The sequence below is a fragment of the Rhinoraja longicauda genome, chromosome 27, assembly GCF_053455715.1.
Source record: "Rhinoraja longicauda isolate Sanriku21f chromosome 27, sRhiLon1.1, whole genome shotgun sequence".
Lineage (NCBI taxonomy): Eukaryota > Metazoa > Chordata > Chondrichthyes > Rajiformes > Arhynchobatidae > Rhinoraja > Rhinoraja longicauda.
This window is the reverse complement of record NC_135979.1, coordinates 4,583,526-4,610,663: the sequence shown is the minus strand read 5'-3', so window position 1 is coordinate 4,610,663 and position 27,138 is coordinate 4,583,526. Positions and strand designations below refer to the sequence as shown.

At 42.2% G+C, this 27,138-nt stretch overlaps 2 protein-coding genes across 6 annotated transcripts in view; one reads left to right on the top strand and one right to left on the bottom strand.

Moving 5' to 3' along the window:
- Nucleotides 1–5,617: 5,617 nt before the first annotated feature.
- On the bottom strand, nucleotides 5,618–26,570 carry mtfr1l (mitochondrial fission regulator 1-like). The gene is made up of 7 exons (XM_078423264.1): nucleotides 26,305–26,570; nucleotides 20,942–21,046; nucleotides 19,608–19,732; nucleotides 16,428–16,654; nucleotides 14,880–15,207; nucleotides 13,973–14,125; nucleotides 5,618–13,261 (listed from the first exon to the last, which is right to left on the bottom strand). The coding sequence occupies exons 2-6, from the start codon at nucleotides 21,044–21,046 to the stop codon at nucleotides 14,014–14,016; spliced, it is 897 nt and encodes a 298-aa protein (XP_078279390.1). The 5' UTR covers nucleotides 26,305–26,570; the 3' UTR covers nucleotides 5,618–13,261; nucleotides 13,973–14,013.
- LOC144606839 (nuclear receptor coactivator 7) overlaps nucleotides 26,549–27,138 on the top strand; it is a 61,771-nt gene continuing 61,181 nt past the window's right edge. For 4 of the 5 annotated variants that reach the window (XM_078423250.1, XM_078423262.1, XM_078423259.1 and 1 more), the window contains exon 1: nucleotides 26,549–27,097. The gene's annotated coding sequence lies outside the window, so the exon portion shown is untranslated. The remainder of the gene's footprint in view (nucleotides 27,098–27,138) is intronic. The other variant, XM_078423251.1, reaches the window with a different exon arrangement.

Sequence of the window (27,138 nt, the reverse complement as noted above, 5' to 3'; positions counted from 1 at the left end):
CAGAGACAGACGACTTGCATTTGCAGGTGTCACACCACTTATGAACTCACAATTCACAATTTTTGCAGTGATGCTAATGATCCTAGCAAACAGTGGCCTGTTTCCTTTATCATTGTTACTTTTTTGCATATCTTTCTTTCATTTGTTCTATATCTCTCTATAACACTCTATATCTCTCGTTTCCCTCTCCCCCAACTCTCAGTCTGAAGAAGAGCCCCGACCCCAAACGCCACCTGTTCCTTTTCTCTAGAGATGCTGTCTGACCCGCCGAGTTACTCCAGCTTTTTGTGTCAATCTTCGAACTCGATACCGAGTTCTTCAACTTCAGATCACTTTGGTCAGTTTTTGCCTGCCTCAATATTTGGACGTGCCATTCTGCAACCCCGCTCTATGCCGCAACTTTTTCGTTCCTTTTTTCCGTTCTGGCCAACTCAGCACATCCCTGTGGGCTTTACATCACCGCTCAGGCTTCACAACATTAGCAACACAACACCCTGACAAAAGAGCGCAACTCTCTATTCAACAGCAGCTTCATTTCTCTCTATTACTGACAATCCATCGACTTCCCTTAGAACAACTTGCTTTCTTCTCTTGTAGAAACAAGGAACTGCAGATGCAGGTTTACAAAAAAGAAAAAAAAAGACAAAGTGTTGGACTAACTCAGCAGGTCAGGCAACATCCTTGGTGAACGTGAATATGTAACATTTCATCCCTTCTTCAGACTGATGATTTATCTCTTTCTCAGCTCGGATGTGCTAACTGGTCTCTCTTTCCACAGATGCTGCTTGGGTGACTGAGTCCCTCCAGGTTTTCTGTTTTTGTTTGAAATTCGAGCACCACCTGTTCCATTTCAAAATTCATTAACAGTTTTAATCCATTTTTCCTTGACTCAGTTGATTCCGTAAGCTGACTGCAGGTCTAAATTCACCACTTTAATTAGTAACAGAAGAGGATTATGAATTTAAAATGCCTTTGGTAACTTATAAATGCATTCTTTGAAGGTTTCCAAAACAGTTTAATTTTTAAACTTAATTTTTTTTTAAACTCAATTTTATAGTTTAGAGAATTTAACATCCCGTCAAATGACTAGGAAACATTCATGATGTAAAATAAATCATCTGCTCAAACATATAATCTTTTTCCATCCATTAGGAAAAGTTGTTTATAATTACAAGACTGACTTGTAAACAGTCTTTGCAGTCTGTGAGGTCACTAGATACAAGGCAAAATACAGAATTGGGCCATTTGGGCAAAAGACTGCAGAGGTTACAGGCGTCGTGGTAAAGTTGCTGCCTCACAGTGCCAGAGACCTGGGTTCGATCCCGACTACGGGTGCTGTCTGTACGGAGTTTGTACGTTCTCCCGTGACCTGTGTGGGTTTTCTCCAAGATCTTCGATTTCCCCCTACAGATTTGTAGGTTAACTGGCTTGGTGTAAATGTAAAATTGTCCCTGGTGTGTGTAGGATAGTGTTAATGTGCGGGGATCGCTGGTCGGTGCGGTCTCGGTGGGCCGAAGGGCCTGTTTCCGCGCTCTATCTCTAAACTAAAAAAAAGTAAATTAAAAGTTATAGCAGGCAGCTCGCCACTCTCTTCATGGGCAATTTGGGAGGGGCATTAAATGCTGGATCCGCCTGTGAAGCCCACATAGTAATCATAGGCAATAGAACAATAAGGCAGGGGAACAGGCCCTTTGGCCCACAATGTCAGTGCTAATGCCACTGTAAACTGCACATCCATCTGCACAGGGTCCATATCTCTGTATCCCGTCTGTTTGGTTTTGTCTGTCTAAATGCTGCTATCACATCTGCTTCCACCACTTCCCCTGATAGTGTATTCCAGGAATCAACCACACGAAAAAAAGTATTGCTTCTTAAATCTCCTATAAACTTTCTCCCTCTCACCTTAATGCTAAGCCCTGTGGTATTTGACATATTTCTTGAAAAAAGGCTACCTACGCCATCTACCTAACCAGGACGGCTAATGAAATGTTGCCTCCGTTGCAAGAGTCAGTGCAAGGAAGGCTCACTGTCTCCTGGGCTTAATTGGTCGATGTATGGAGAGATTGAGCAGGCCAAGCCTTTGCTCACTGGAGTTTAAGAGAATGAGAAATTATTGAGTCAGATACAGTTCTGAAGTTCCCCTCAGAGTTGTTATCTAAGAGTGAGGGGTTACAGTTTCAGAACAAGTGGTTCTCTTTTATTACTGATAAAAAGGGGGTTCTTGAGGATTTTAGACTTCTGGACTTCTGTATCCCAGGGTTGTAGGGATGAAATAATTGAAAACATCCAAAGTAAAAATTGATACATACTTGAACTAGAGTGAATCAGCTGGTATGTGGTGAAAGCAAAACAGAGGAATGACAAATTATTTTACATTTCCTTTGTCATTCTTTTAGAAACATAGAAAATAGGTGCAGGAGTAGGCCATTCAGCCCTTTGAGCCAGCACCACCATTCAATATGATCATAGCTGATCATCCAAAATCAGTATCCCGTTGCAGCTTTTCCCCCATATCCCTTGATTCCCTTAGCCCTAAGAGCTATACCTAACTCTAATCTAACATTTTTATGCAAATAATATTTCGAATGAGACTTCAAAACCTGGCCAGATCGGATGCAAAGTCTCCTGTTACCACAGATATGTTGGTGTTCTCAGAGGTTTTCCTGGCATTCTCTTTACATCAGAATTACTGCAACTGCCACGTTCCTATCACTCAGCCTCAGCTGGTTTCTTCCCTGCTCAGTCCCCTCCCTTCCTCTATGTTCCCCTCTATCTCTGGTGGACAGATTAGCTGCTTTTTTCTTCTTCTTGTGAAGCCAAACCTTCACCATCCCCTCTCAATCAATAGCGACCTATCAAGTCCATTTTCCTGATCCCCACCGTATCAGTTATTCCCTCAATTCAACCCAACTTTCTACAGCTTAAAACATGACCATTTGCTGAACTGCTTCCAGTTCTAACAAAAAGCAATTGATCCAAAATGTTCACTCAGTCTCTCTAGATACTGCCTGCCCTGCTATCTACAGCACTTGATATTTTCATTTTAGATTAATCCATGGAACAGCACAGCCATTGGACCCATAATATTTGTGCCGACCCCTATGCCAATTTAAACACCACGTCTACCTGTGAGTGGTCTATATCCCCAAATTCCCTAGCCTGTTCACGTCTGAATAAATGCTGCTTTAACATAGCTATCGTACTTGCTTCCACCACTTCCTCAGGCAGTGCGTATCAGACACCTATCACATACTGTGTTTACAACAAAAAAAACTTGCCTCTCAAATCTCCTTTAAACTTTCCCACTCTCACTACTAAACCAACATTTCGTGCCTGATATAAAGTTTCTGACTATCTACCGTTTCTATTCCGCTCATTTTTATACATTTCGCAGGTCTCCTCCACTCAGCCTCCGGCACTCCAGAGAAAACAATCAAAGTTTGTCCAACTGCTCCTTACTGCCAATACACACACACTCACTGTTTGCTGCTCAGTGGGAGAATGAAATCTATATACTAAAACGCTCATTTGTTTGGTTGTTCCTGAACTACAGCCAAAACGGTACACGATAGCGTGCTAATTTTAGGCCCACCTTACTCACCGTCGTCCCTTTGGTGCTAATGGAAGAAGTTTCATTGAAATCGGTGTTATATTTTTAAAGTTATTCACATTTTAAAGTTTAAATCTATCTCCTTGGGAGGGAGGGGGGAGGAGGTGGGGGGGAGGAGGGTGGATAAGGGGAGTTAAGGGGGATGGAATGGGGGGGAGGGGAGTGAGAGGAGAGGGGAGTGGGAGGAGAGGGGGAGGGGAGGGGTAGGAGAGGGGAGGGGTAGGAGAGGGGAGGGGGTAGGAGAGGGGAGGGGGTAGGAGAGGGGGAGGAGAGGGGAGTGGGAGGGGAGAGGGGAGGGGTAGGAGAGGGGAAGGGGTAGGAGGGGAGGGGTAGGAGGGGAGGGGTAGGAGAGGGGAGGGGTAGGAGAGGGGAGGGGTAGGAGAGGGGAGGGGGTAAGAGAGGGGAGGGGGTAAGAGAGGGGAGGGGGTAGGAGAGGGGAGGGGGTAGGAGAGGGGAGGGGGTAGGAGAGGGGAGGGGGTAGGAGAGGGGAGGGGGTAGGAGAGGGGAGGGGGTAGGAGAGGGGAGGGGGTAGGAGAGGGGAGGGGGTAGGAGAGGGGAGGGCGGAGGAAAGAGGAGGGGGAGGAGAGCGGAGTGGGAGGAGAGGGGAGTGGGAGGAGAGGGGAGTGGGAGGAGAGGGGAGTGGGAGGAGGGGGAGGGGAGGAGAGGGGGAGGGGAGGAGAGGGGGAGGAGAAGGGGAGGGGAGGGGGAGGGGAGGGGAGGAGAGGGGGAGGGGAGGAGAGGGGGAGGGGAGGAGAGGGGGAGGGGAGGAGAGGGGGAGGGGGGAGGGGGAGGGGAGAGGGGGAGGGGAGGAGAGGAGAGGGGAGGAGAGGGGGGGAAGAGGGGGAGGAGAGGGGGAGGGGAGGGGAGGGGAGGAGAGGGGGAGGGGAGGAGAGGGGGAGGAGAGGAGAGGGGGAGGGGAGGAGAGGAGAGGGGGAGGGGAGGAGAGGGGGAGGGGAGGAGAGGGGAGGAGAGGAGAGGAGAGGGGGAAGGGAGGGGAGGAGAGGGGGAGGGGAGGCGAGGGGAGGAGGAGGAGGAGAGGGGGAGGGGGAGGAGAGGGGAGAGGGTGCTGCACCAATGCAGGGGAGGTTTGGGCCCAACGGGTCCACTTGGTCTAGTCTGCAATAAAAACAGAAAATGCTGGAAACGTTCAGCATCAAGTGGGGCAGTTAATATTTCAGATTGAAGATAATTGTGCTTTGCAGCTTCAGAGATTTTGTTCAAACTATTGTGTAATGCTGCCCTCAGCTGGCTCACAATTTATTACAGATTTTTATAAAAAATTAAATCACATTTTAATACCAGTCAGTACCCACGCCACAAATTACATCTCACGATGTAAGACATGATCTTATGATCTTAAAAAGCAAATTTTAAATTATGGAAAAAAATACCTTATGAAAACATCTAAATGTAAAAATCTCTAAATTTAATAATGAACACATACACATGCAACACACATTTGCCTTCCCCACACACCGTTCTCTCCCCCCCCCCCCCCCCCACTAAATGGGAATGCAGTTGCAAAAGTAGCTACAAGTCCGTGCTTTGTCTTTCAGAGGTCCCATCCATCATCAAGGAGAACCACCTTTGTATAATGCTGCCCTTCCCCCATCCTGCATTGCCGAGGCCATTTGTAGCTGCCTCAACTTCACCAATACTGTGTCGGAAGGAACTGCAGATGCTGGTTTAAACCGAAGATAGACACAAAAAGCTGGAGTAACTCAGCGGGACAGGCAGCATCTCGACCCGAAATGTCACCCATTCCTTCGCTCCAGTGATGCTGCCTGTACCTCTGAGTTACTCCAGCTTTTTGTGTCTATCTTCACCTATTCTGTGATGAGTAACGCCGTTTTACAATCCTTGTTCACTGGATAAGCTTATTGTATTGTTCTGCAAACAGACTGAACTTGCGAGCATTCTTGTTTCTTGGTCTTAGACAAGTTAGAAGAGAAAACCCTTCTGTAAATCAGGCAAAAATTTATGGTGCACCGAGATACTGGCCAAATAATTAGGTGGGTGGAAAAGGAGATGGCATTACCAACCACTCAGAATAGTTAGTTCAGAAGTCTCAAAATATTTCTTTTTTTTATTGGTATTTTCAGAAATATCACTGTTTTAAACAAAATGTTTTCAATAGATTTCCCTCATCAAAGTAATAGTTAACGAATCATGCTGATATCTTTATTGCTTTTAACATTGTGCAAAAATTAACACAAATATAGATAAACATTCAATAATGCAGTTTATCACTTGAATACTAACATAGTTTTGAATAAATACGTCAACTCTCACCCACCAGGTCCCACCTAGTACTGTAGACATGCAGGATGAGCTTGCAGTTGTATGAGCATCTCCATAGTGCACAACTGAAGTACTTGGGCCCAAAACGTTTCACTCCCCAAACCAAAGCTTTGTTTATTCACCACTTTAACTAGTTTAAGACAGAGATAGATAGATTCTTGATTAGTACGGGTGTTAGGGGTTATGGGGAGAAGGTAGGAGAATGGGGTTAGGAGGGAGAGATAGATCAGCCATGATTGAATGGCGGGCTGGACTTGATGGGTCGAATGGCCTAATTCTGCTCCTATCACTTATGACCTAACAAGGAAGTCTGAAGAGTTTTTGGCTCTCTTTCAGAAACAGTAATTTAGAAAGCCCACTGAAAATGAAAATGCACTTTCGAGCAAAAAAGGTTCTGTAGTTACCACAAAACTTGTGTGGGGAGTTAGGGTTGGTGGTGGGTGGTAGAGAGAAAGAAAAGCCATGTTAGGAAGTTATTCCAGCTTTGTTGTGTAACAAAGCTGCAACACATTACTTAGGTTCATGAGGTTCATGATGAGCAACTTATTTCCAAAATCTTTTAACAAAGTAATTAAAATACAATGAACAATTAAAATATATTGCATACGTGAATGGAGGTGCAAATTGAACAATGGCAGTGAATTCGATGCAATTGTATGATATCCACAAAATGGTTGCACAAGAGAAAAACATTCCATCCAATTTCAACTATTAATTTTAGGGCTCAGCAAAGATAAGAGTGGCAAAATGTTGCTGGGAACCACCTTCTCCTCTACAATCGAATACCTGCATTAGGGAATATTAAAAGCATACCACAAAACAAATCCTATTATGACCATTCAATTCCTTTCATCCCACCCCAATCCAAAGTCAAATTAGAGTGTTGAGCAGTTTTCCACTGATGATGTGCCGTGATAGAACAAAAATGACCGATTTCATATTGGACATCATTTTTTTAAAAAGAAGCTGTCATGGTAAATGACATCCTATTTAAATGCATCACGTGTTACTGTGAATCAGAAAGGTCAGAGGACGCATGGTGCAGGGATGTAAGGAATCGAGGAGGAATAAACAGCACATTCTGTGTTCAGTGTCCTTGGAGTGTGTTTATTGCATTCAGAAGAGATTGGCCTGTAAGAGATGTTCAGTATTGAAGCGGATGAATTCGCCATGGAGGTTGCCCACCACCCCCCACAGCCTGGAGCCCACGGATCGTGTAGGCTCTCTGCCGTACCACGCCCCTATGGGTTGTGTAGGCTCCCTGCCGTTCCACGCCCCCACGCCTGGACCTCCAGCCGAGACCCCGATGAGATCTGGATCTCTTGTCCCTCGTTCCCCTCACCTCCTCGAAAACTTCACACGTGTCAATTCCACCCTCACCATCAGCCAGAGAGGCAGCTGGAATTAGAGGTTTGAATTCATTCGACCCGAGTGGAGAAGCAAGTGCAAGGTGGGCGGCATGGTCAGAGGAATTTGGTGTTCACACTGACAGCCTGGGACTGTATTTTAAAGGAGCAACGATGGTGCAACCCACACAACAGAGAGCCAGGAGGCAACGCAGATTATGCGATGGCTGTTGCCGCACTGAACAAGCATTATGTGGTGCAAAGATATGCTACTTTTCAATGACATGTATTTCACCAAATGACAGAGAGGAGCAAATCACAGCTCAGTATGTCACAGCTCAGTGTGGCACAGCGGTAGAGTTGCTGCCTTGCAGCACCAGAGACCTGGGTTCGATCCAGATTACGGGTGCTGGCTGTGTACGTTCTCCCCGTGACGGCGTGGGGTTTCTTTGAGATCTTCAGTTTACTCCCACACTCCAAATACGTACAGGTATGTAGGTTAATTGGCTTTGTGTAAAATTGTCCCTAGTGTGTGTAGGATAGCGTTAATGTGCAGGTGTTGCTGGTCGGTGCGGACTTGTTGGGCCTGTTTCCGTGCTGTATATCTAAAACTAAAAAGATTGCCTCAAATTTCTGAGGACTGCAACTATGGCGCCGAGTTGGAGAATCAAATTGCCCTAGACCTAAACTCATGCCTGGAACACCTGGATAAAAGAGCACCTACCTCAGACTCCTATTCATAGACTACAGCTCGGCCTTTAACACCATTATACCATCCAAGCGTATTACCAACCACGCGGGTCTTGGAATCAGCACTCATCTATGCAACTGGATCCTCAACGTCCTGACCAACAGACCCCAATCAGTGAGGATAGGGGAGAAATCATTCTCTATGATAATCCTCAACACTGGTGCACCACAAGGATGCGTTCTCAGCCCCTTTCTTTACTCCTTGTGCACCCACGCACAAATTTAATTTTCAAATTTGCAGGCAAAACCACCATTGTGGGCCAGATATCATGATGAGACAGAGTACAAGAAAGAGATTGAGAACCTCGTGCCGAGACAACAACCTTTCTCTCAATGTCAGTAAGACAAAGGAGATAGTGATTGACTTCAGGAAGCAAAGCGGAACACATACCCCAGTTTATATTGACGGTGCCAAAGTAGAGATGGTTGAAAACTTCAAATTCCAAGGAGTCAATATCACCAACAACTTCTCCTGGACCACCCATATTGAAGCAACAACTGCACACCATTGCCTCCACTTCTTTAGTAGGCTTAGGAAGGTCGGCATGTACCCAACAACTCTCACCAACTGGTACAGATGCCCATAGAAAGCATTTTATCGGGATGGTTGGTTTGGGAACAGCTCCATCCAAGACCGCAAGAAGATGCAGCAAATTGTGGACGCAGCCCAGACCATCACACAAACCTACCTCCCTTCCATTTACACCCCACGCTGCCTCGGTAAAGCCAGCAGCACAATCAAGGATGAGTCGCACCCTGGCCACTCCCTCTTCTACTCATTGGGCAAAAGGTATAGAAGTGTGAAAACACACACCTCCGGATTCAGGGACAGTTTCCACCCAGCTGTTATCAGGCAACTGAATCATCCTACTATAACTAGAGAGCGGGCCTGAAGTGCTATCTACCTCATTGGCGACTTTCGGACTATCTGTGATCGGACTTTACTAGCTTTACCTTGCACAAAACTTTATTACACTGTAAATGTAATGATGTATTGTCTTTCTGCTGACTGGTTAGCATACATCAAAAGCTTTTCACTGTACCTCGGTAAACATGATAATAAACGAAACTAAAATCAGGGATCAGGTTATACAAACTTGCATATCAAATAGCTTGAGACGCAAGTTGTTGGAGAAAAGAGGCACGCTAACATTAGCAGAAATATTGACAATTGCGTGTTCATTTGAAGCCGTGGAAACCTAGTTTCAGACAATGAAATTGGACGGAGGAAATCACGTACTGGCACTCGCAAGGGTCATGCAGATGGTAAGAGTCATTCCAAACCTGAAGATAACTGTGTGTTTTAGATGTGGGAATTCTGGACATTTTGCCAAAGATTAGTCCAACGTGCAGAAAGTACGGGAAAAAACCCAAAACCTTTTGCAAGGAAGCGTCGAGCCCCAGGCAAACCAAAGAGAGATGATGGAAAAACAAACAGACTTTGAGGAAGAAGAAGGCAGAGAGGCAGATACGATCAAAATTAACGTGAGTGTAAACGTGATGAAAGAAGGATGGACACAGGATATGCTTTTGCTATCAACAATAAGCACGCAAAAGTGCCGGTGTGAATTGGAGTAGACATGACAGTGATATCTGGAAGCGATAGCAATATTATTGGTAGAGCACTGCGGGAAGACTTAAAATGGAATAAGATAAAATGCGCTTCAAGAAAGTGAGAGAATAAATTGTATCCTTATACATCATCAAAACCACTCCAGATGGTTGGATGGTTCAAGGCAGAGGTCCAAGCAGATGATAAAAGCACACTGTTGGCTGAATTTGTGTCATCGAGGAGAAAGAAAACCACTCATGAGTAGAAAGACTACCCTAGCATTTAATGGTGCTGCACATTGGGATAAATGTGAACTCACTGAAGTCATACACAGACTTAAATGAGAAGTTCAAGGCAGTATTTGAAGGCATTGGGAAATTGCATGATTGTCAAGTCAAACTCAAGATAGACAAAAAATGTTAAGCCAATAGCACAACCAATGAGAAGAACTCCATTTGGGTTAAGAGCAAAGGTTGAGGCTAAGATCCAAGACCCATTAAACACGATATCAATGAACCTGTTGAAGAATCAAGGCCATGGGTCAGTCCAGTTGCAGTAGTCCCAAACCAAACGGAGAGATAAGGCTTTGTGTGGGCATGAGACAAGTAAATGAGGCAATAACACGAGAGAGACACCCCATACCTACTGTTGATGAGGTTCTACAAGAGCTATCTACAAGCAAAGTATTTTCAAAGCTAGACCTAAAGTGGGGTTATCATCAGTTGGAGTTAGATAGAGTCAAGGAAAATAACTACTTTTGTCACACATTGTGGTCTCTACCGATATAAGAGGTTGCTGTTCAGAGATTTGCCAATAAGAAATTCACAAGGTAATTCAAGGGATTCCTGGAACTGCAAACATCTCAGATGAGATCATTATTCATGGTACCACACATGAGGAACACAATGAGACTCAGGCAGACACTAGCTCGGTTAAAGCCTGCTGGATTGATAGTGAATGCGGACAAATGTTTGCCTGGTGTTTCAGCAATTGGTGTTTGTGGGTCACAAGGTGACCAGTAATGGCATCAATCTAGCTGAGGACAAGATTGAATCTGAGAAAGAAGTTTGAGAACCAAGAGATATGAGAACTATGAGATGTGTTAACATGTGAAAATGATGCGTTATCAATGTAACGAACGCCATATCCCAAACAGTGTTGGAATGTTCAGTTTACAATATGATGCGGAAACCCTTTTTGTTTGACAAGGGAGGGATATCGTGGTAACTGGCGTCTTTTTAAAAGTGTTACTATGAGTCAGAAAGGTCAGAGGACACATGGTGCCGGGATGTAAGGAATGGAGGGGAATTAAACAGCATGTTCTGTGTTCAGTGTCCTTGGAGTGTGTTCATTATATTCGGATCAAGGTGAGGATCTAACAGGAGCCAACAGAGCTATGAGATGTTCTACCATTTGACTCAATGCATCAATCGTCATCTCTACATACAAAATCATTAGTATAGTTGTGGATGCAAGGATTGAAAATAAATGCTTTCAGTAATTTCTACCACAACTGGGTTTTAATTTGTTTCACAATTAGATCACTGAATACTTGATTATCATTATACCTTTAATAGCAAAAATGGATAAACAACTGGAAACATACAAAGCTGTTATATTTCTTTGGAAATTAAAATCAATTTTGACTAAACATGGCAAATAAGCCACATGTTTCCTTATGTGCTGCATGCACCTGCAGTCTCAAATTTCAAAAGAAATTAATCTACATATGTGCCTCTTTTGTTTCTCAGAGCCCTAGAACTATGGTTTGGATTTGGGGTGGGGTGGGTGGGGGGAGGAAACCAACACGGGAAAGTCTAAAAGCCTAGGTACCCTGCAGCACAATTAAACAGGAAATTCTAAAATGCTATGTTAAATCTGACTTCGCAAAGCATGAGCCAGGCTGGTCCATTTTCATTTATCTTGCATTTTCACACCAATCACTCAATGACAACTCTTCCTATTCAACCTACACTTGGGTAAAGGGAGGTTTGACTGCAGGAGGAACGTGCAATAGTTTAACCATCTCTATGGGATCGAGATGGATTCCCTGTCACTTAAACTGTCCGTCAGTAACTTCCCTCTAATGAACCAAATTTATTAATAAAGCAGTTTTACAGAGGAATGTTTTCTGCTAAATCAGATCTAAGTATTTTCAAGATATTGCACAAGAGGTAAAACATGTAGTTATTCCGCCAAAAATTAAGAGCTTCATTTAGTTTTAGACCTATTAAACTGCTGTAACTCAAGCCATGAGCAGAGTGTACAATATAAAGGCCCATTTGTCTACACATCATTTTCTAGTTCAGAGTAATTGCATTATGCTGCAGATTCCAGCATCTGCAGTCTCATGTCTCTATCTTCTATTATATCATGTCAACAGCCTTACTGAGCCACTGTCAAAAGGAACTCATCTTTTCAATAATTTCACCCCTAGTTCATGCATTGACTGTTACAACTGGTTGTTGCAATACTTTGACCTTCACTGTAACATACAAACTACCGAGCTGCTGAGAACACATGTCAAGTAAGTGACATTCTATAACCTCTACCAAAACAGTAACTTACTATAATGCCTTGCAACTTTCGATGCATCTTAACCCCAAGTTAGGTAGCCATTTTACAATCCAATACCATGCAACAAATAAAATTTAAATTCCACAAACTGTAGCCATGGTTCTAAACCAACAATAATAAAAATATTCTGAAAATGAAACAGCACAAATTCAAAAAATCGACAAAAAATAGTTAAAGATCAAAACTGGAAATATGACTTATTAGCATCAAACTATCAGATATCCTTTCTTGCTGCTTAATGGTTGTACGTGCATCTCTTTAACAATGATAAATAGGACTTAAAAACTGCTGTACACATACTGGAACTGCATTGTGCTTTCAAGGATTTGACCTTTGGGGGCGGTGGGAGAAAGGTGGTGGAAGGCAGTGGCGGATGGAAGCTGAGCACAAAGAAAATACACTTCAAAGCACAAAGAAAATATACTTCAACTACAGCTTTTGTATGAAAAAGTAACAACATCATCCCTAACACTTCCCAAAACATTTGCAACGCAGCAGCTAAGCTCTGCACTGCTGCTTTCAATCACTAATTGTGAATGAAAGAATTTATCCGACTTTGGTGGTGGGGGCATCAGAAAACAACGCGGTCACAAGAGCTTGTGTGCACATTTGGATGCAAAAATCAGGGATTTCAGAGACCACTACATTAAGGAAACTACAGAGCCCTTAGCTCATGAATTTTGCCTGGACATTCCAGTGCTGAGGAGCACTGTGCAAGTGGAGAGAAAGTAAACTAGACTAGGGAAAAAAAAATAAAAAATTGTCCATTAATTTAAATACAAACCCACAATTTATGCATTTAACCAGTCCCATATCGACCACTATCTCAGTCCACCATCCCACCCCCCCCAAAAAAAAAAACTGAGGTCAGGAAGTTATTCCTCCATATGAAGTTTTCCTGCAGTCAAGGCACAAATACAAGCTTGCTCCATTTATAACCTTGTTTCCACAACCTGTAATATTGCAGTGCAAAATGACCAGGAGTTGTCCTGATCAATATAGCATTTTGCTCCGAGTTCATTATATATTAGTAGCAGGGTCCACAGGGCATACTGAACTGCCCAAGAATACAGCAGTTCCTTCCAAAATAACTGCAGTTTTCCATCAACAGTTCGTGTTTTAAACCTAATGGGAAGACAAAAAAAAAAAAGACAAACCCATCAAATGCAGTTTAATTCTAATGTTTAACTAACTGGAATGTGCTTATTGGGCAGATATTTCTTCCAGCATCACAAAAAGTACAGATACTCCATTGGAATCCCCCTCCTCCCCCCCCCCCCCCCCCCCCCACCCTCCACTCTCTCAATGACACCCCATCACCAAAGTGAAACGAAGATCATTAGACATCCCCCCATCAATTGCAGCTCACATGATGGGAGTTCCTAATGTGACACAAATTTAAACAATGGTTCTTTCTTTACTGGTCTTTCCTCTTCCCTTCCCACTGTGCCCTACTCCATCCCCCTGCAACACTGCTCATCTTCATCAATTTGCAAGCGATTAATTTTTGCTTCAAACGGCTGGCTGATGATCAGAAAGCATTACTATTTCCACAGCAGATGCCCTTTCAGTCATCAGCAATATTGCAGCCCCTTGCAGAATTTTCACTTGACAAACTGACCATGAACACTTCCAAAATACACCAGCCAGATTTAATGAGGAAAAGATTACATTTTACTGGCTGAATAAATAGGAAGTGGAAAGATGAGATGAGAATCAAGGCTTCTCGTCTTTGTCTTGCAGGGAATCGCGTAATCTTATTGTTATCAAGTAACATGATTAGTAAAAGAACAATGGACCATATATTCTCTCAGTATACTTAATGAAGAGACTTACTTTCGTTGGAGTAGTATTTCATGTTTGAAGAATTTTCAAAATCAGTCTTCCTTCATAAAAATACTATCCGATACAGTAAACTTGCGCTTCAATGCTTCTGATATGAGTACTGATGGGTCATTCTCTCTCAAAAGCTGCGAGCCTCTCCTGGACCTAAACCAATAGTTTCAGTCATTAAAATGTGCCCTTCCAATTACATTTAAGCATTTGTAAAATAGACTTCTTGATAGATATTTATTGTACAACCTCCAATGTGTTGCAAAGCTACAATAGGTTTTTACATTTTATTAATCACAACAACTTTTAACAATACTTCCAAATCTGAAATAAAAACAGTAAATGCTGGACCACTCAGCAGGCCACAAGATTTCTTTGAAATCCGAGATGGTGCTTGGCCTGCTGAGTGCCTCCAGCATTTTGTTTTTATTCTGGTCAGTTATGATATTAGATCTGTTAAGAAGCAAACGCTCAAATCAGGCAGCACCTAAGTCAAGCAGAATGAATGCATCAAATTGTTGACCTTTCAATTTGTTCTGATTAACACTGTTGCTCATGTTATAGGAGCAGAATTAGGCCATTCGGCCCATCATGCCTACTCTACCATTCAATCGTAGCTGATCTATTCTTCCCTCTCAACTCCATTCTAGCAAAATGCTAGCTCTTTCCATACACATCATTTGACCTGCTGAGTGTTAGCCACAATTTTCCACTTTTATGCTATTTTTTCAGCAACTGTGGCATTTTTCTATTATATTTCAACTTGTGTTAGGTTATGGTTTTCTGCTGAGGTCTGCCAGTAATGTCAACTAATATAGCAAAATTTCTCTTTGGTAACATAGTATTGTTAGCATTGTTAAATTCGGATTCAGGTCATTATCCACTCACGTTACCTTTCCTTCCAACTCACCCTTGTAAGGAGTTCAATTTGACTCTGTTCATGTCTTTCAGGATATCCATCATATCTGCAAAGCTTGTGGACTTTGATAGACAGGAGGTTTCATCATCTTCATCGATGGTTATATCCTGTCTTTTATTTTCAAAATCTAGGTCAAAGTTTGATGAAGCAGCCATGGAAAATGATGCAATGCTTAAAGAGTCAGCTGGATCCGTTTCTGGAACATCATCATTTAGTATAAATGATGCTAAAGGAGGGCACGCTGATTCAAAATCTGGTAAAGAGCAGGCAATGCTTGTTGCGTCAGGAGAACCAAGTTCTGGTGTAAAAGGAGCAGATGCTGAAACACAGGAGGAAAATCCTACTCACTTTTAATCCAGCGCAGTTGACTTTTTCATATACGCATTCCCCAATTTACGCAATAGGTGACTTGTGCAAACTCACACTTACGTAAACAATTCTGTACTCAGTCCCGAATGCAATCAAGGCAGTTTGTAATTTCCACAACACTGTACGATCAGTGAAGTTTACATCGGCAACAAGCCGGCAGTGCTTACCCAGAAGGATGCGCACCTCAGTAAGTGCCCCAACAGCGAGATGGAACTCAAGCCAGCAATAGCAGCGGGTGTTTGCCCTGACGCTACACACTGGAGGAAGTGCCCCAGACACAGCTGGGCACCCAGTTAATACTCTCAGTGAGCTATTTCGGGAGGGGATGATGATGATTCTGATTCTGATGTATGTAACATCTGACTTAGGTAAGGGTTCACATAATATAACCCTTACATAAATTGGGGAGTGCCTGTAAACACTAATGTAACAAGCAGGAAATGTTCACGACTAGTTAATTACAGAGAGTGCGTAGGAAGGAATTGCAGATGCTGGCTTAAACTGAAGACAGACACAAAATGCTGGAGTAACTCAGTGGGGCAGGCAGCATCTCTGGAGAGAAGGAATGGGTGGTTTCAGGTCAAGACCCTTTATTTACTGAGAGATTAGGCTGTCTTATTCTATATCCTTAAAATAAAAATCCATATATGTGTAACAGCCAGTTCCACATATTGAAAAAAAATCATTTACACTCAATCCCCAAATACTTTGGCCCCACAGTTCTGTCAATAATTGCACTCATGTTCGAACACACCAAAAGGCTACCAATTATGCAACCTGCATTAATTACAGATGCACCTCACGGGTATTCCAAAACAAATCACCAACTTCACTATTTGACTTCCCCATTCACCATACTTAACTAGCTCCAAGTCTTCATGCCTTCTACCAGCTTCACCAACTCTATAGGTGTGTGTCCATCTTGTTATTTCATTTCCTCTCCCTATACCAACAATGGTACGTTAATCTGCAGTCACCCTGACATTCAGAACTGTAACCCCAAACTTTCCAATTTCCACCATATAAAAAACCTCAATGTTATTTCATTTCAATTTTGGCCACTACCCCAACAACTTGGGTCAGATCATTCAATTGCAATCATAATTTCCATGTTATTAACCTTTCCTGAATTGTAGTTTTAGGGCTGAGACAATATTTTCACCAACTTACCAATTTCCATTTTACTTTCTGGTACAGCAACTATTTTAGCAATCTGTTCTCGCAAGTGGCTAAGTTCATCCTGAAGTGCAACCGTATGATTCAGAGCAGTCAGTCCGGGCTTCTTCAGACTTTCATATTTCTTCCCTTCCCTTCGGAAGTTAGGGACGGATGAATTTCTGTGCATTATAAGTAGAGGAGTAGGATGCCAATCATCCCTGTAGGGTCTGGCATCAGCTCTTTAATACAAACCAGACAGATTAAAAATATAATTCAGAAGTGATTTTTCACAAAAGTCTTAAAATACAAAACAAAAATGACTCATAATTCAGGACTCGTATGTTAGGTTTATTATTAATGTCACTTGTACCGAGGAACAGTGAAAAACCTTGTTTTACAGTAGATCCAAACAGATCAGATATACCATAATAAATCCAATCAACTCAAACTCAAAAACAATAGATAGAGCAAAGGGGAAGATACAGCGTGCAGACGACAGCTCTCAACATTGCAGCACATTAGTTTCGCAGACAAAGTCCAATGTCCTCAATGAAGTAGAGTTGAATTGGACAGTACCCTAGCTTGTGGAAGGACATTCAGAAGCCTGATAACAGAGGGGAAGACGCTGTTCCCGAGTCTGTTGGGGCATGCTTTCAAGCTTCTGTATCTTCTGGCGGACGGAAGCAGGGAGTAGAAATGACGCAGGAAGGGATAAGTCTTTGATTTTGTTGGCTATTTTTCCGAGGTTGCGTGAGGTGGAAATGGAGTCAATGGTGGGAAATCTGATCTGTATGAGGGATTATATTCACAACTCTCCGCAATTTCTCGTTAAAACTACATTTATGCATGCAGATCTAAAAAACTATGAATCTTTGCTCCACGTATAAGTTAAACTTTTGATTCCAGTAACCGGAAAAAGGATTATCTTTTAAGTTGTAAATAATTAAGATGTTTAATAGTCAAAGAACAGGTTTAGAACAAATTGTTAATTGCATCTATCATATGAAAATGTATATAAAAGCCATGGGGGTGGGAAATCCAAGATATTTTCAATGTCCATCAAGATCACAAATTATTCCATTCACTAGTTAAAATTAGGCAAACTAGAAAGTGCACTTTATCTGGAAAATACTGAATATATTGTCGTGGAATGCAATTTAGTACTAAACTAGGTGATGTTAACATCAGCTAGGTATTTATTCACAAAATGCTGGAGTAACTCAGCAGGTCAGGCAGCATCTCAGGAGAGAAGGAATGGGCGACGTTTCAGGTCGAGACCCTTCTTCAGACTGATGTCAGGAGGGCAGGACATCAGCTAACTACGTCACTGCAATTGCACTCATGCAAATGGAGGAGATAGGTATTGGTTGGTAAAGTGCTAAGCTATTGTGATGACAGAAATGTGGAAGCACGGGTTTCACATATAACCGCAGAATTTAACCTCAAGGCTCCTTTCAGTGGAATTCCTGTTCACAAACAGCCTGGTAGACAGGCTGACACCCTTTAGGCAGAAAGCCTATTTCACAGAAACAGCCTCCCTATCCCCATTGACTTTGAAGCAAGAGTGGTTGTTGGGCAAATAATTGAAAAGTCATCAGGTGGTGACATTTATCAATTCATTTTCTTTTCACAAAACCAATTTATTGGTGTTCTTTGAAGTAACATGGATTAAGTATAAAGTGAATGCACTATCCTTAATAAACAAATTCTTACTAGAAAATGTGCTGCTACAAAGGTTATTGCAGAAAATAAAAACACAGTTTATAAAGTACCAATGCCGTGGATGGAAGATTTCCTGGCTAAAAGGAAACACAAGTAAAAGTGCTTTTTTTTCTGACTGCCAAGTTGTATTGTGTGGCGTGATACTGGGATCAGTGCTATTTATAATTATATAAATGACTTGGAGGCAATGTTATTGTTGCCAAATTTGCAGATGACACAGAAAGGAAGCCAAGCAAGTTGTGGAAAAGAAGAGAAAGGGATAAAGGAATAAAAATAGGTGGTCAGACCTGACGAATAAATATAATGTGGGAAAAGATAAGTCTGTCTATTTTGATAGGAAAAATAAAAAAACATTTTATTTAATTGAGACTACAGAATTCTAAGATGCAGAAGAATTTGGGTGTCCTAGTGCATGCTTCACAAAACCTGACACAGTTTGTCAGCAATCACAAAAAATCTTGGGTCATTGTATCCGATAGGTGACACTGGAATCACCATTGCTATGATGAGTGCCAAGTTCCCAGCATCATTACAAGGATCATATTTAACCTGACACTCAAATGCATTGGGCATCCGGGGAGGGGGGAGGAGGAGGGATCCTGTGACATATAACTTGTCTCATGCCACCAAGAAACCCTTTCCTGACCTGTGCTTGTAAATTGTACTTTTCCAAAATGCATGAAGGACTGTAGCTCCAACAACTATCATGCAGTGTGATATCACCCAGGCAAAACAACCGGTTTATTTGGTATGTATAAACATTAATTCCTTGTCCTAATATGGCTGCGTGCACCATCTTATATGGCTTGATAGAGTAGATGTGGGAATGTTACCTCCGTGAAATTGGGGTCACGGTCTCAAAATTAGGGATGGCTATGTGGATAAAAGAGAAGATGGCAAATCTTTGGGGCTTCTCTACCAAAAGGACTGTGATGAATTAGAGATAAGATTTTTAGACACGGGGCAATCGATGCCAAGATAAAATGATGAATAACCTTGGCCTATTTTACTTCTATTTATTTTCATGTTTGCAAAATGCACTGCAGTTACTCACCTAAGCTACTCTAAACTCATGACCTTGCCACTAATAGAACATGAGCAGCAGGAACGTGGGACCTCCACCATCAGCGGTTTCACCTTTCAAGTTGCACGCATCCTGATTCGGAAATATTTTGGTGTTAATTTATTATCACTTGGTCCAAGTCCTATAACTCCCTACCCAGTTATTGACCAAAAGGACTACACAGTTTCAGAGATCATTTACCACTATCATCTCATTTATTTTTATTATCATCTTATTACGAATAAGCAATAAATTCTAGTCAAGTGATACCACATCTAGAAGTTAAAAATTCAGCTTAGGACTGGTCCATCTCTGTCAAAAGCAGAATTAACTGGGTTCTGTTCCTGTTCCTAATTTCTTGCCAACATTAGAGACAACCCCAATCTACTGGTCCCATTGGTGAATACCTCATCCTGGTAAAAGCTTCTCCTTCATCTGCAGCTATCCATGCAATGTCCGCCAGAGTCGGCACAGCTGGTTTATCACCATGGACTGAACTTAAAGATTCAGCCGCAGTGAGCCCAGGAACAAGCTGAAGGAAACAAAACAAAGATTACATTAATGGAAATAGAAACATTTGGCTAGACAAAATGAGCCAAAGAAAATGTAGCATTTTACTTTCCTTTTTAAAAGTTATATTCAGCTTATCATGTAGTTAAATTAAAAAGTTAGTTAATAATTGCCTGTTAGAGAGTGAAGAAAAGAGATATGAAGGATAGAAATGCTTGAATGATTCAAAAGCTGCGAACTTAGAACATAAACATAGTACGGAATGGGAACAGGCCCTTTGGCCCACAATATCTGTGTCGAACATGATGCCAAGACCAAGTCTTATCAACCTGCATATAATCCATATCGTCCATTCTCTGCGTATCCAACTTAATTTAAAGTGTTATTTTCATTCTTTCATTCCAACAGCAGTCACCATACCCTTGCATGAGATTTACAGGCACAGTGACATTCAAGTATATTATGTTAATATTTATATTCCTTAAAGAGGTGTGGTGATTTAGCAGGTAGTGCAGCTGCTTCAACGCAAGTGACCTGGGTTCTGAGTGAGCTCGCCAATTGGATTCAATATTTGCCCCAAGAGGTGTGCCACGGGGATCTGTGCTGGGTGCACTGTTATTTTTCATCTATATAAATGATTTGGACGACAATGTAGTTGATGTTAGTAAATTTGCAGATGACACCAAAATTGGTGGTTTCGTGGATAATGAGGAGGGCTACCGAAGTTTATAAAATGATCTAGATCAGTTGGGAAGGTGCGCCAAGAAATGGCAAGTGAAATTTACCTCTGAAAAGTGTGAGATGTTGTACTTTGGTATGTCACCCAGGGCAGGAGTTACACAGAGAATGGTAGACCTGGAAAGCTTTGTAGAATGGAGGCCCGAGGTTATAGGTACTCCATTCCCTGAAAACACATGTAGACAGGGTGATAAAAGTGGCTTCTGGCATTCATGCCTTCATTGATAAGGGTATAAAGTATAGGATTTGGGACATTATGCTACAACTGCACAAGACACGAGTGAGACCAGTTGAAGTACTGATTTGAGGGCTCGAGTCACGAGTGGATGGGACTTTTTTCTTTGAAGCATAGGAGGCTGAGTGAGGAGTGACCTTATAGAAGTATACAGATTCATGAGAGGCATGGATAAAGTGAATAGTCACAGTCTTTTTCCCAGGAAAGAGGAATCCCAAACCATAGGGCATAGGTTTAAATTAAGAGGGGAGAAATTACCTGGAAACAAACTCTAGGACATGGCCTCAAAGGGAGGTTTGACCCAATCATTCGAACAACACTGCGGGACGATCCACAAGGCTTATTCTGCCATATTGGAATCATCTGTAAAATATGAATTGCCACAACATTTGCTTAGCAAGTGGGAAAACTTCCAAAGCTGCTTGAACAATTATAACACATCGTGATAAGCTTAAACACAAGACAATGAACTTTAAATATAACATGCATGTGTTTGGAAAAGAGCAAACAGTGAGCAACTCAAAAGTCACCTGTACTATTGAACGCTAATAGTCAGCAGGAGTTAGAGGAGGAAATATACGGTGCCCTCCACAATGTTTGGGAGAAAGACCCATCATTTATTTATTTGCCTCTGTACTCCATAGTTTGAGATTTGTAATAGAAAAAAATCACATGTGGTTAAAGTGCACATTGTCAGATTTTAATGAAGGCCATTTTTAATCATTTTGGTTTCACCATGTAGAAATTACAGCAGTGTTGATACATAGTCCCCCCATTTCAGGACACCATAATGTTTGGGGCACATGGCTTCACAGGCGTTTGTAATTGCTCAGGTGTGTTTAATTGCCTCCTTAATGCAGGTACAAGAGAGCTCTCAGTACCCAGTCTTTTATCCAGTCTTTCCATCACCTTTGGAAACTTTTATTGCTATTTATCAACATGAGGACCAAAGTTGTGCCAATGAAAGTCAAAGAAGCCATTACGTGACTGAGAAACAAGAATAAAACTGTTAGAGACATTAGCCAAACCTTAGGCTTACCAAAATTAACTGCTTGGAACATTATTAAGAAGAAAGAGAGCACTGGTGAGCTTACTAATCGCAAAGGGACTGGAAGGCCAAGGAAGACCTCCACAGCTAATAGACAATAGACAGTAGACAATAGACAATAGGTGCAGGAGTAGGCCATTCAGCCCTTCGAGCCAGCACCGCCATTCAATGCGATCATGGCTGATCACTATCAATCAGTACCCCGTTCCTGCCTTCTCCCCATACCCCCTCACTCCGCTATCCTTAAGAGCTCTATCCAGCTCTCTCTTGAAAGCATCCAACGAACTGGCCTCCACTGCCTTCTGAGGCAGAGAATTCCACACCTTCACCACCCTCTGACTGAAAAAGTTCTTCCTCATCTCCGTTCTAAATGGCCTACCCCTTATTCTCAAACTGTGGCCCCTTGTTCTGGACTCCCCCAACATTGGGAACATGTTATCTGCCTCTAATGTGTCCAATCCCCTAATTATCTTATATGTTTCAATAAGATCCCCCCTCATCCTTCTAAATTCCAGTGTATACAAGCCCAATCGCTCCAGCCTTTCAACATACGACAGTCCCGCCATTCCGGGAATTAATCTAGTGAACCTACGCTGCACGCCCTCCATAGCAAGAATATCCTTCCTCAAATTTGGAGACCAAAACTGCACACAGTACTCCAGGTGCGGTCTCACCAGGGCCCGGTACAACTGTAGAAGGACCTCTTTGCTCCTAAACTCAACTCCTCTTGTTACGAAGGCCAACATTCCATTGGCTTTCTTCACTGCCTGCTGAACCTGCATGCTTCCTTTCATTGACTGATGCACTAGGACACCCAGATCTCGTTGAACTCCCCCTCCTCCTAACTTGACACCATTCAGATAATAATCTGCCTTTCTATTCTTGCTTCCAAAGTGAATAACCTCACACTTATCTACATTAAACTGCATCTGCCATGTATCCGCCCACTCACACAACCTGTCCAGGTCACCCTGCAGCCTTATTGCATCTTCCTCACAATTCACACTACCCCCCAACTTAGTATCATCTGCAAATTTGCTAATGGTACTTTTAATCCCTTCGTCTAAGTCATTAATGTATATCGTAAATAGCTGGGGTCCCAGCACCGAACCTTGCGGTACCCCACTGGTCACTGCCTGCCATTCCGAAAGGGACCCATTTATCCCCACTCTTTGCTTTCTGTCTGTTAACCAATTTTCTATCCATGTCAGTACCCTACCCCCAATACCATGTGCCCTAATTTTGCCCACTAATCTCCTATGTGGGACCTTGTCGAAGGCTTTCTGAAAGTCGAGGTACACCACATCCACTGACTCTCCCTTGTCAATTTTCCTAGTTACATCCTCAAAAAATTCCAGTAGATTTGTCAAGTCCTTTTTCCAGAACTGTGGTTGCTCTTTTAAGTACTTCTTGGCAAACTGTAATCTGGCCATCCTATTTTTGCGGCTAACCAGTGGTTTGCATCTGACAGAAGAATTCTCTCTATAATAAAGAAAAATCCCCAAACACCTGTCCGACAGATCAGAAACACTCTTCAGGAGCCAGGTGTGGATTTGTCAATGACACTGTCCGCAGAAGACTCCATGAACAGAAATACAGAGGCTACACTGCAAGATGCAAACCACTGGTTAGCCGCAAAAATAGGATGGCCAGATTACAGTTTGCCAAGAAGTACTTAAAAGAGCAACCACAGTTCTGGAAAAAGGACTTGTGGACAGATGAGATGAAGATTAACTTACATCAGCGTGATGGCAAGAACAAAGTACGGAGGAAAGAAAGAACAGCCCAAGATCCAAAGCATACCACCTCATCTGTGAAACACGGTGGTGGGGGTGTTATGGCCTGGGCATGTACGGCTGCTGAAGGTACTGGCTCACTTATCTTCATTGATGATACAACTGCTGATGGTAGTAGCATAATGAATTCTGAAGTGTATAGGCACATCCTATCTGCTCAAGTTCAAACAAATGCCTCAAAACTCATTGGCTGGCGGTTCATTCTGCAGCAAGATAATGATCCCAAACATACTGCTAAAGCAACAAAGGAGATTTTCAAAGCTAAAAAAATGGTCAATTCTTAAGTGGCCAAGTCAATCACCTGATCTGAACCCAATTGAGCATGCCTTTTATATGCTGAAGGGAAAAATGAAGGGGACTATCCCCCAAGACAAGCATAAGCTAAAGATGGCTGCAATACAGGCCTGGCAGAGCATCACCAGAGAAGACACCCAGCAACTGGTGATGTCTATGAATCGCAGACTTCAAGTAGTCATTGCATGCAAAGGATTTGCAACAAAATTCTAAACATGACTACTTTCATTTACATGACATTGCTGTGTCCCAAACATTATGGTGCCCTGAAATGGGGGGACTATGTATACACACTGCTGTAATTTCTACATGGTGAAAACAAAATGTATAAAAATACCCTTTATTAAAATCTGACAATGTGCACTTTAACCATGTGATTTTTTTCTATTACAAATCTCAAATTGTGGAGTACAGAGGCAAATAAATAAATGATGGGTCTTTGTCCCAAACATTATGGAGGGCACTGTACAGGAAGCTCATAGATAGCTGCAAGAATAATAAGTTTGTAGCAGTAAAGGATTTTGGTTTTCCAAATATCAACCGGTATTTCCCAGAATGCTAAGGTCTTGAATGGGGTAGAATTTGTTAAGTGCATTCAGGATTTTTTTTCTCAACCAATACGCAGATGGTCCGACAAGATGAGGGGCAAAAGTTGACCTTTTCGGAAATAAGACAGGGCAGGCGATTGAAATGTCAGTGAGGGAGTACAGTACTTTGGGACTATTGAGCATAATTCTATTAGATTTTAAATAGTTATGGAAATGGATGGTTCTGGTCCAAAAGTTGAAGTCTTAAATTGGGACAAGGTCAATTTCATGGTATTAGACAAAAAATATTCACATATTTTTATGGGAGGCTGAAGAAAAAGGAATGTCTGACAAGTGGGATGCCTTTAGATCAGAGTTTAAAAATGATTTGAGTAAACAGGATTTGATGTGTCATTGTGCAGTTCTGAAGAATACAAGGCCAAAACACTTTCCAGTTCTCTTTACAGGTGCTAGCTTTCAAGTCTTTCCTTTTTACCTCCCTTGCGTTATTATATCATAATCACACTTCAAGATTAAAGTGCACCCAAAATGTGGCTGCGTGAAGATAAAGTTTTAATTTAATCTATTTTGGTTCAAAATGAGACAAAATACAACACAAGGAAAATAGCATGCACAAGAATAAGGGGTAGGCCATTTCGGACTGAGATGAGGAAACATTTTTTCACCCAGAGAGTTGTGAATCTGTGGAATTCTCTGCCACAGAAGGCAGTGGAGGCCAATTCACTGGATGTTTTCAAGGGAGTTAGATTTAGCTCATAGGGCTAAAGGAATCAAGGAATATGGGGAAAAAGCAAGAATGGGGTACTGATTTTAGATGATCAGCCATGATCATATTAAATACTCAAAGGGCCGAATGGCCTACTTCTGCACCTATGTTTTTATGTTTCTACCCACTTGGTTCCTCAAGCCTATCCTGCCATTCAATATAATCCCAGCTGATCTCATCCAACCCTTCCCTTTATAAGAACCCTATAGGTCTCAACCTTTATGTACCTGCAGTTTAAATAAATTATTAATGTAATTCTATTAGTCATTCTATTTGAAATTAAATTGAAGAAATACTAGTATAGATTGCCTTGTTTAAGATGTAAAATCAAACACTTTCTGTACTCCAAAATGTTTGTATTCAAAAGTCAATATTTTCTCAATATACAAGATCTGTCATTTTTGAACAGTGTAACTTTAACCACTGGGTATTTCTATCACTATTCGGATGCAAAAATATTTTTATTTCAGTAAGAAAAACTGGACATCTGTGTATGATATTTCAATTAATCAAATATTTCTTAAATGTCAACTGGGATGGTTAGTAAAAAGTTACTTGATCTCTAATCTGTGGACTTGCTAGATAATTACATTTTGAACATTCGGATAGGTACGATATTATAATAGCTTTCTGGCAGTGCTATCAACCTGGCAATCATGTCTCACAAACTAGATGTGGGCCAAAAATTTGCTGGAATTTGGGACAGCCTGTTTTTGGCACTGTAATTCAATACATTACCCAAACAGAACATCAAGGTCAACTAACACCAACGTCTTCTGACAGTTTCTACAAATGATAATGCACCATTGGTTGCTAAAGGCCTACTGAATTTTACTTTATGACAATAGAGTGAATATAGTGTAAGAAAATAACTGCAGATGCTGGTACAAATCGAAGGTATTTATTTCACAAAATGCTGGAGTAACTCAGCAGGTCAGGCAGCATCTCAGGAGAGAAGGAATGGGTGACGTTTCGGGTCGAGAAAGAGAAAAAGACAAACCACCTCTCGTTTAAAAAGTTTCTTGCGTACATATTAATTATTAAGCAGCTGTACAATGATCCTTTTTTTAGGGACAACAGCGCAGCTAAATTAAACAATAACTTTTACAGTCCGCTTTGATCTCCGATGTTGAGACAGACAGGGAATATTAACGTTTTTGTGTAAGTACCTTGCCAACGGGTAATTGGCGGTGGGTCGTTCAGGACACGGACACATTCGGGGAGTCGGAATACGCCGTCGCCGCCGCTGCTCCAGGCTCGACCAGACCGCTCGCCGGGGAAGGCCTCAAGTGGTTACCATGGGCGTTTCAACAACCTCGCTTCCTATTGGCCCTCTTTCGAGTTCCGACCGCCCGCCGGCCAATGGGGCAACGGGGATGGGGGGAGGTGAGGCTCTTGGACCGTGAGGGGGGAGGCACCAAGATGGCGGCCGCTGGCTTTAATCTCTATCCCGTCTTTAAAGGGCTTCCTGGTCTGACTCAGCGGCGCAGAAACTTGCTGAAGTGCACGGAACAATAACAGCTAAAAAAAAACCCAACCCCCATTCATTCCTGGCCTGCCTCAGCGGCGCAAAGCCTTGTTCGAGTGCATGGGATGATCACAGCAAGCGTCTGAAGGATCTCGACAAAAACGTCTCCTATTCCTTTTCTCCATAGATGCTCCAGCATGTTGCGTCTATCTTCGGTGTAAACAAGCATTTCTAGTTCCTTCCCACACAGACCACCAACATTAATTCCTGGTCTGGCTCAGTGGTGCAGAATTTTGTTAAGAGTGCATGGAATGGTCACAGTAACATTCACCCCTTGCTTGATTCGGCATTGTTGAGGCTCACTAGAGTGCTAGGAACGATCACACCAACATCAATTCCTGGTCTGGCTCAGCGGCGCAGAACCTTGTTAGAGTGCGTGGAATGGTCTCACCAACATTCATTCTGGTCTGGCTCGTTGACGAACCAGTTTTCATGTATGCAAAGGTGTTTTGTGTAAAGACACGTGCGAACATTA

What these genes read in the sequence shown, in the direction of transcription:
- mtfr1l (XM_078423264.1), bottom strand. Translation starts at nt 21,046, where the DNA reads ATGATTCCAATATGGCAGAATAAGCCTTGTGGATCGTCCCGCAGTGTT. An exon ending in GAAGCTTTTACCAGGATGAG is followed by an intron (nt 16,655 to 19,607) that starts GTATTCACCAAT and finishes TTTGTATTAAAG; the next exon opens with AGCTGATGCCAGACCCTACA. An exon ending in AAATTGAACTCCTTACAAGG is followed by an intron (nt 14,126 to 14,879) that starts GTGAGTTGGAAG and finishes CTATTGGTTTAG; the next exon opens with GTCCAGGAGAGGCTCGCAGC.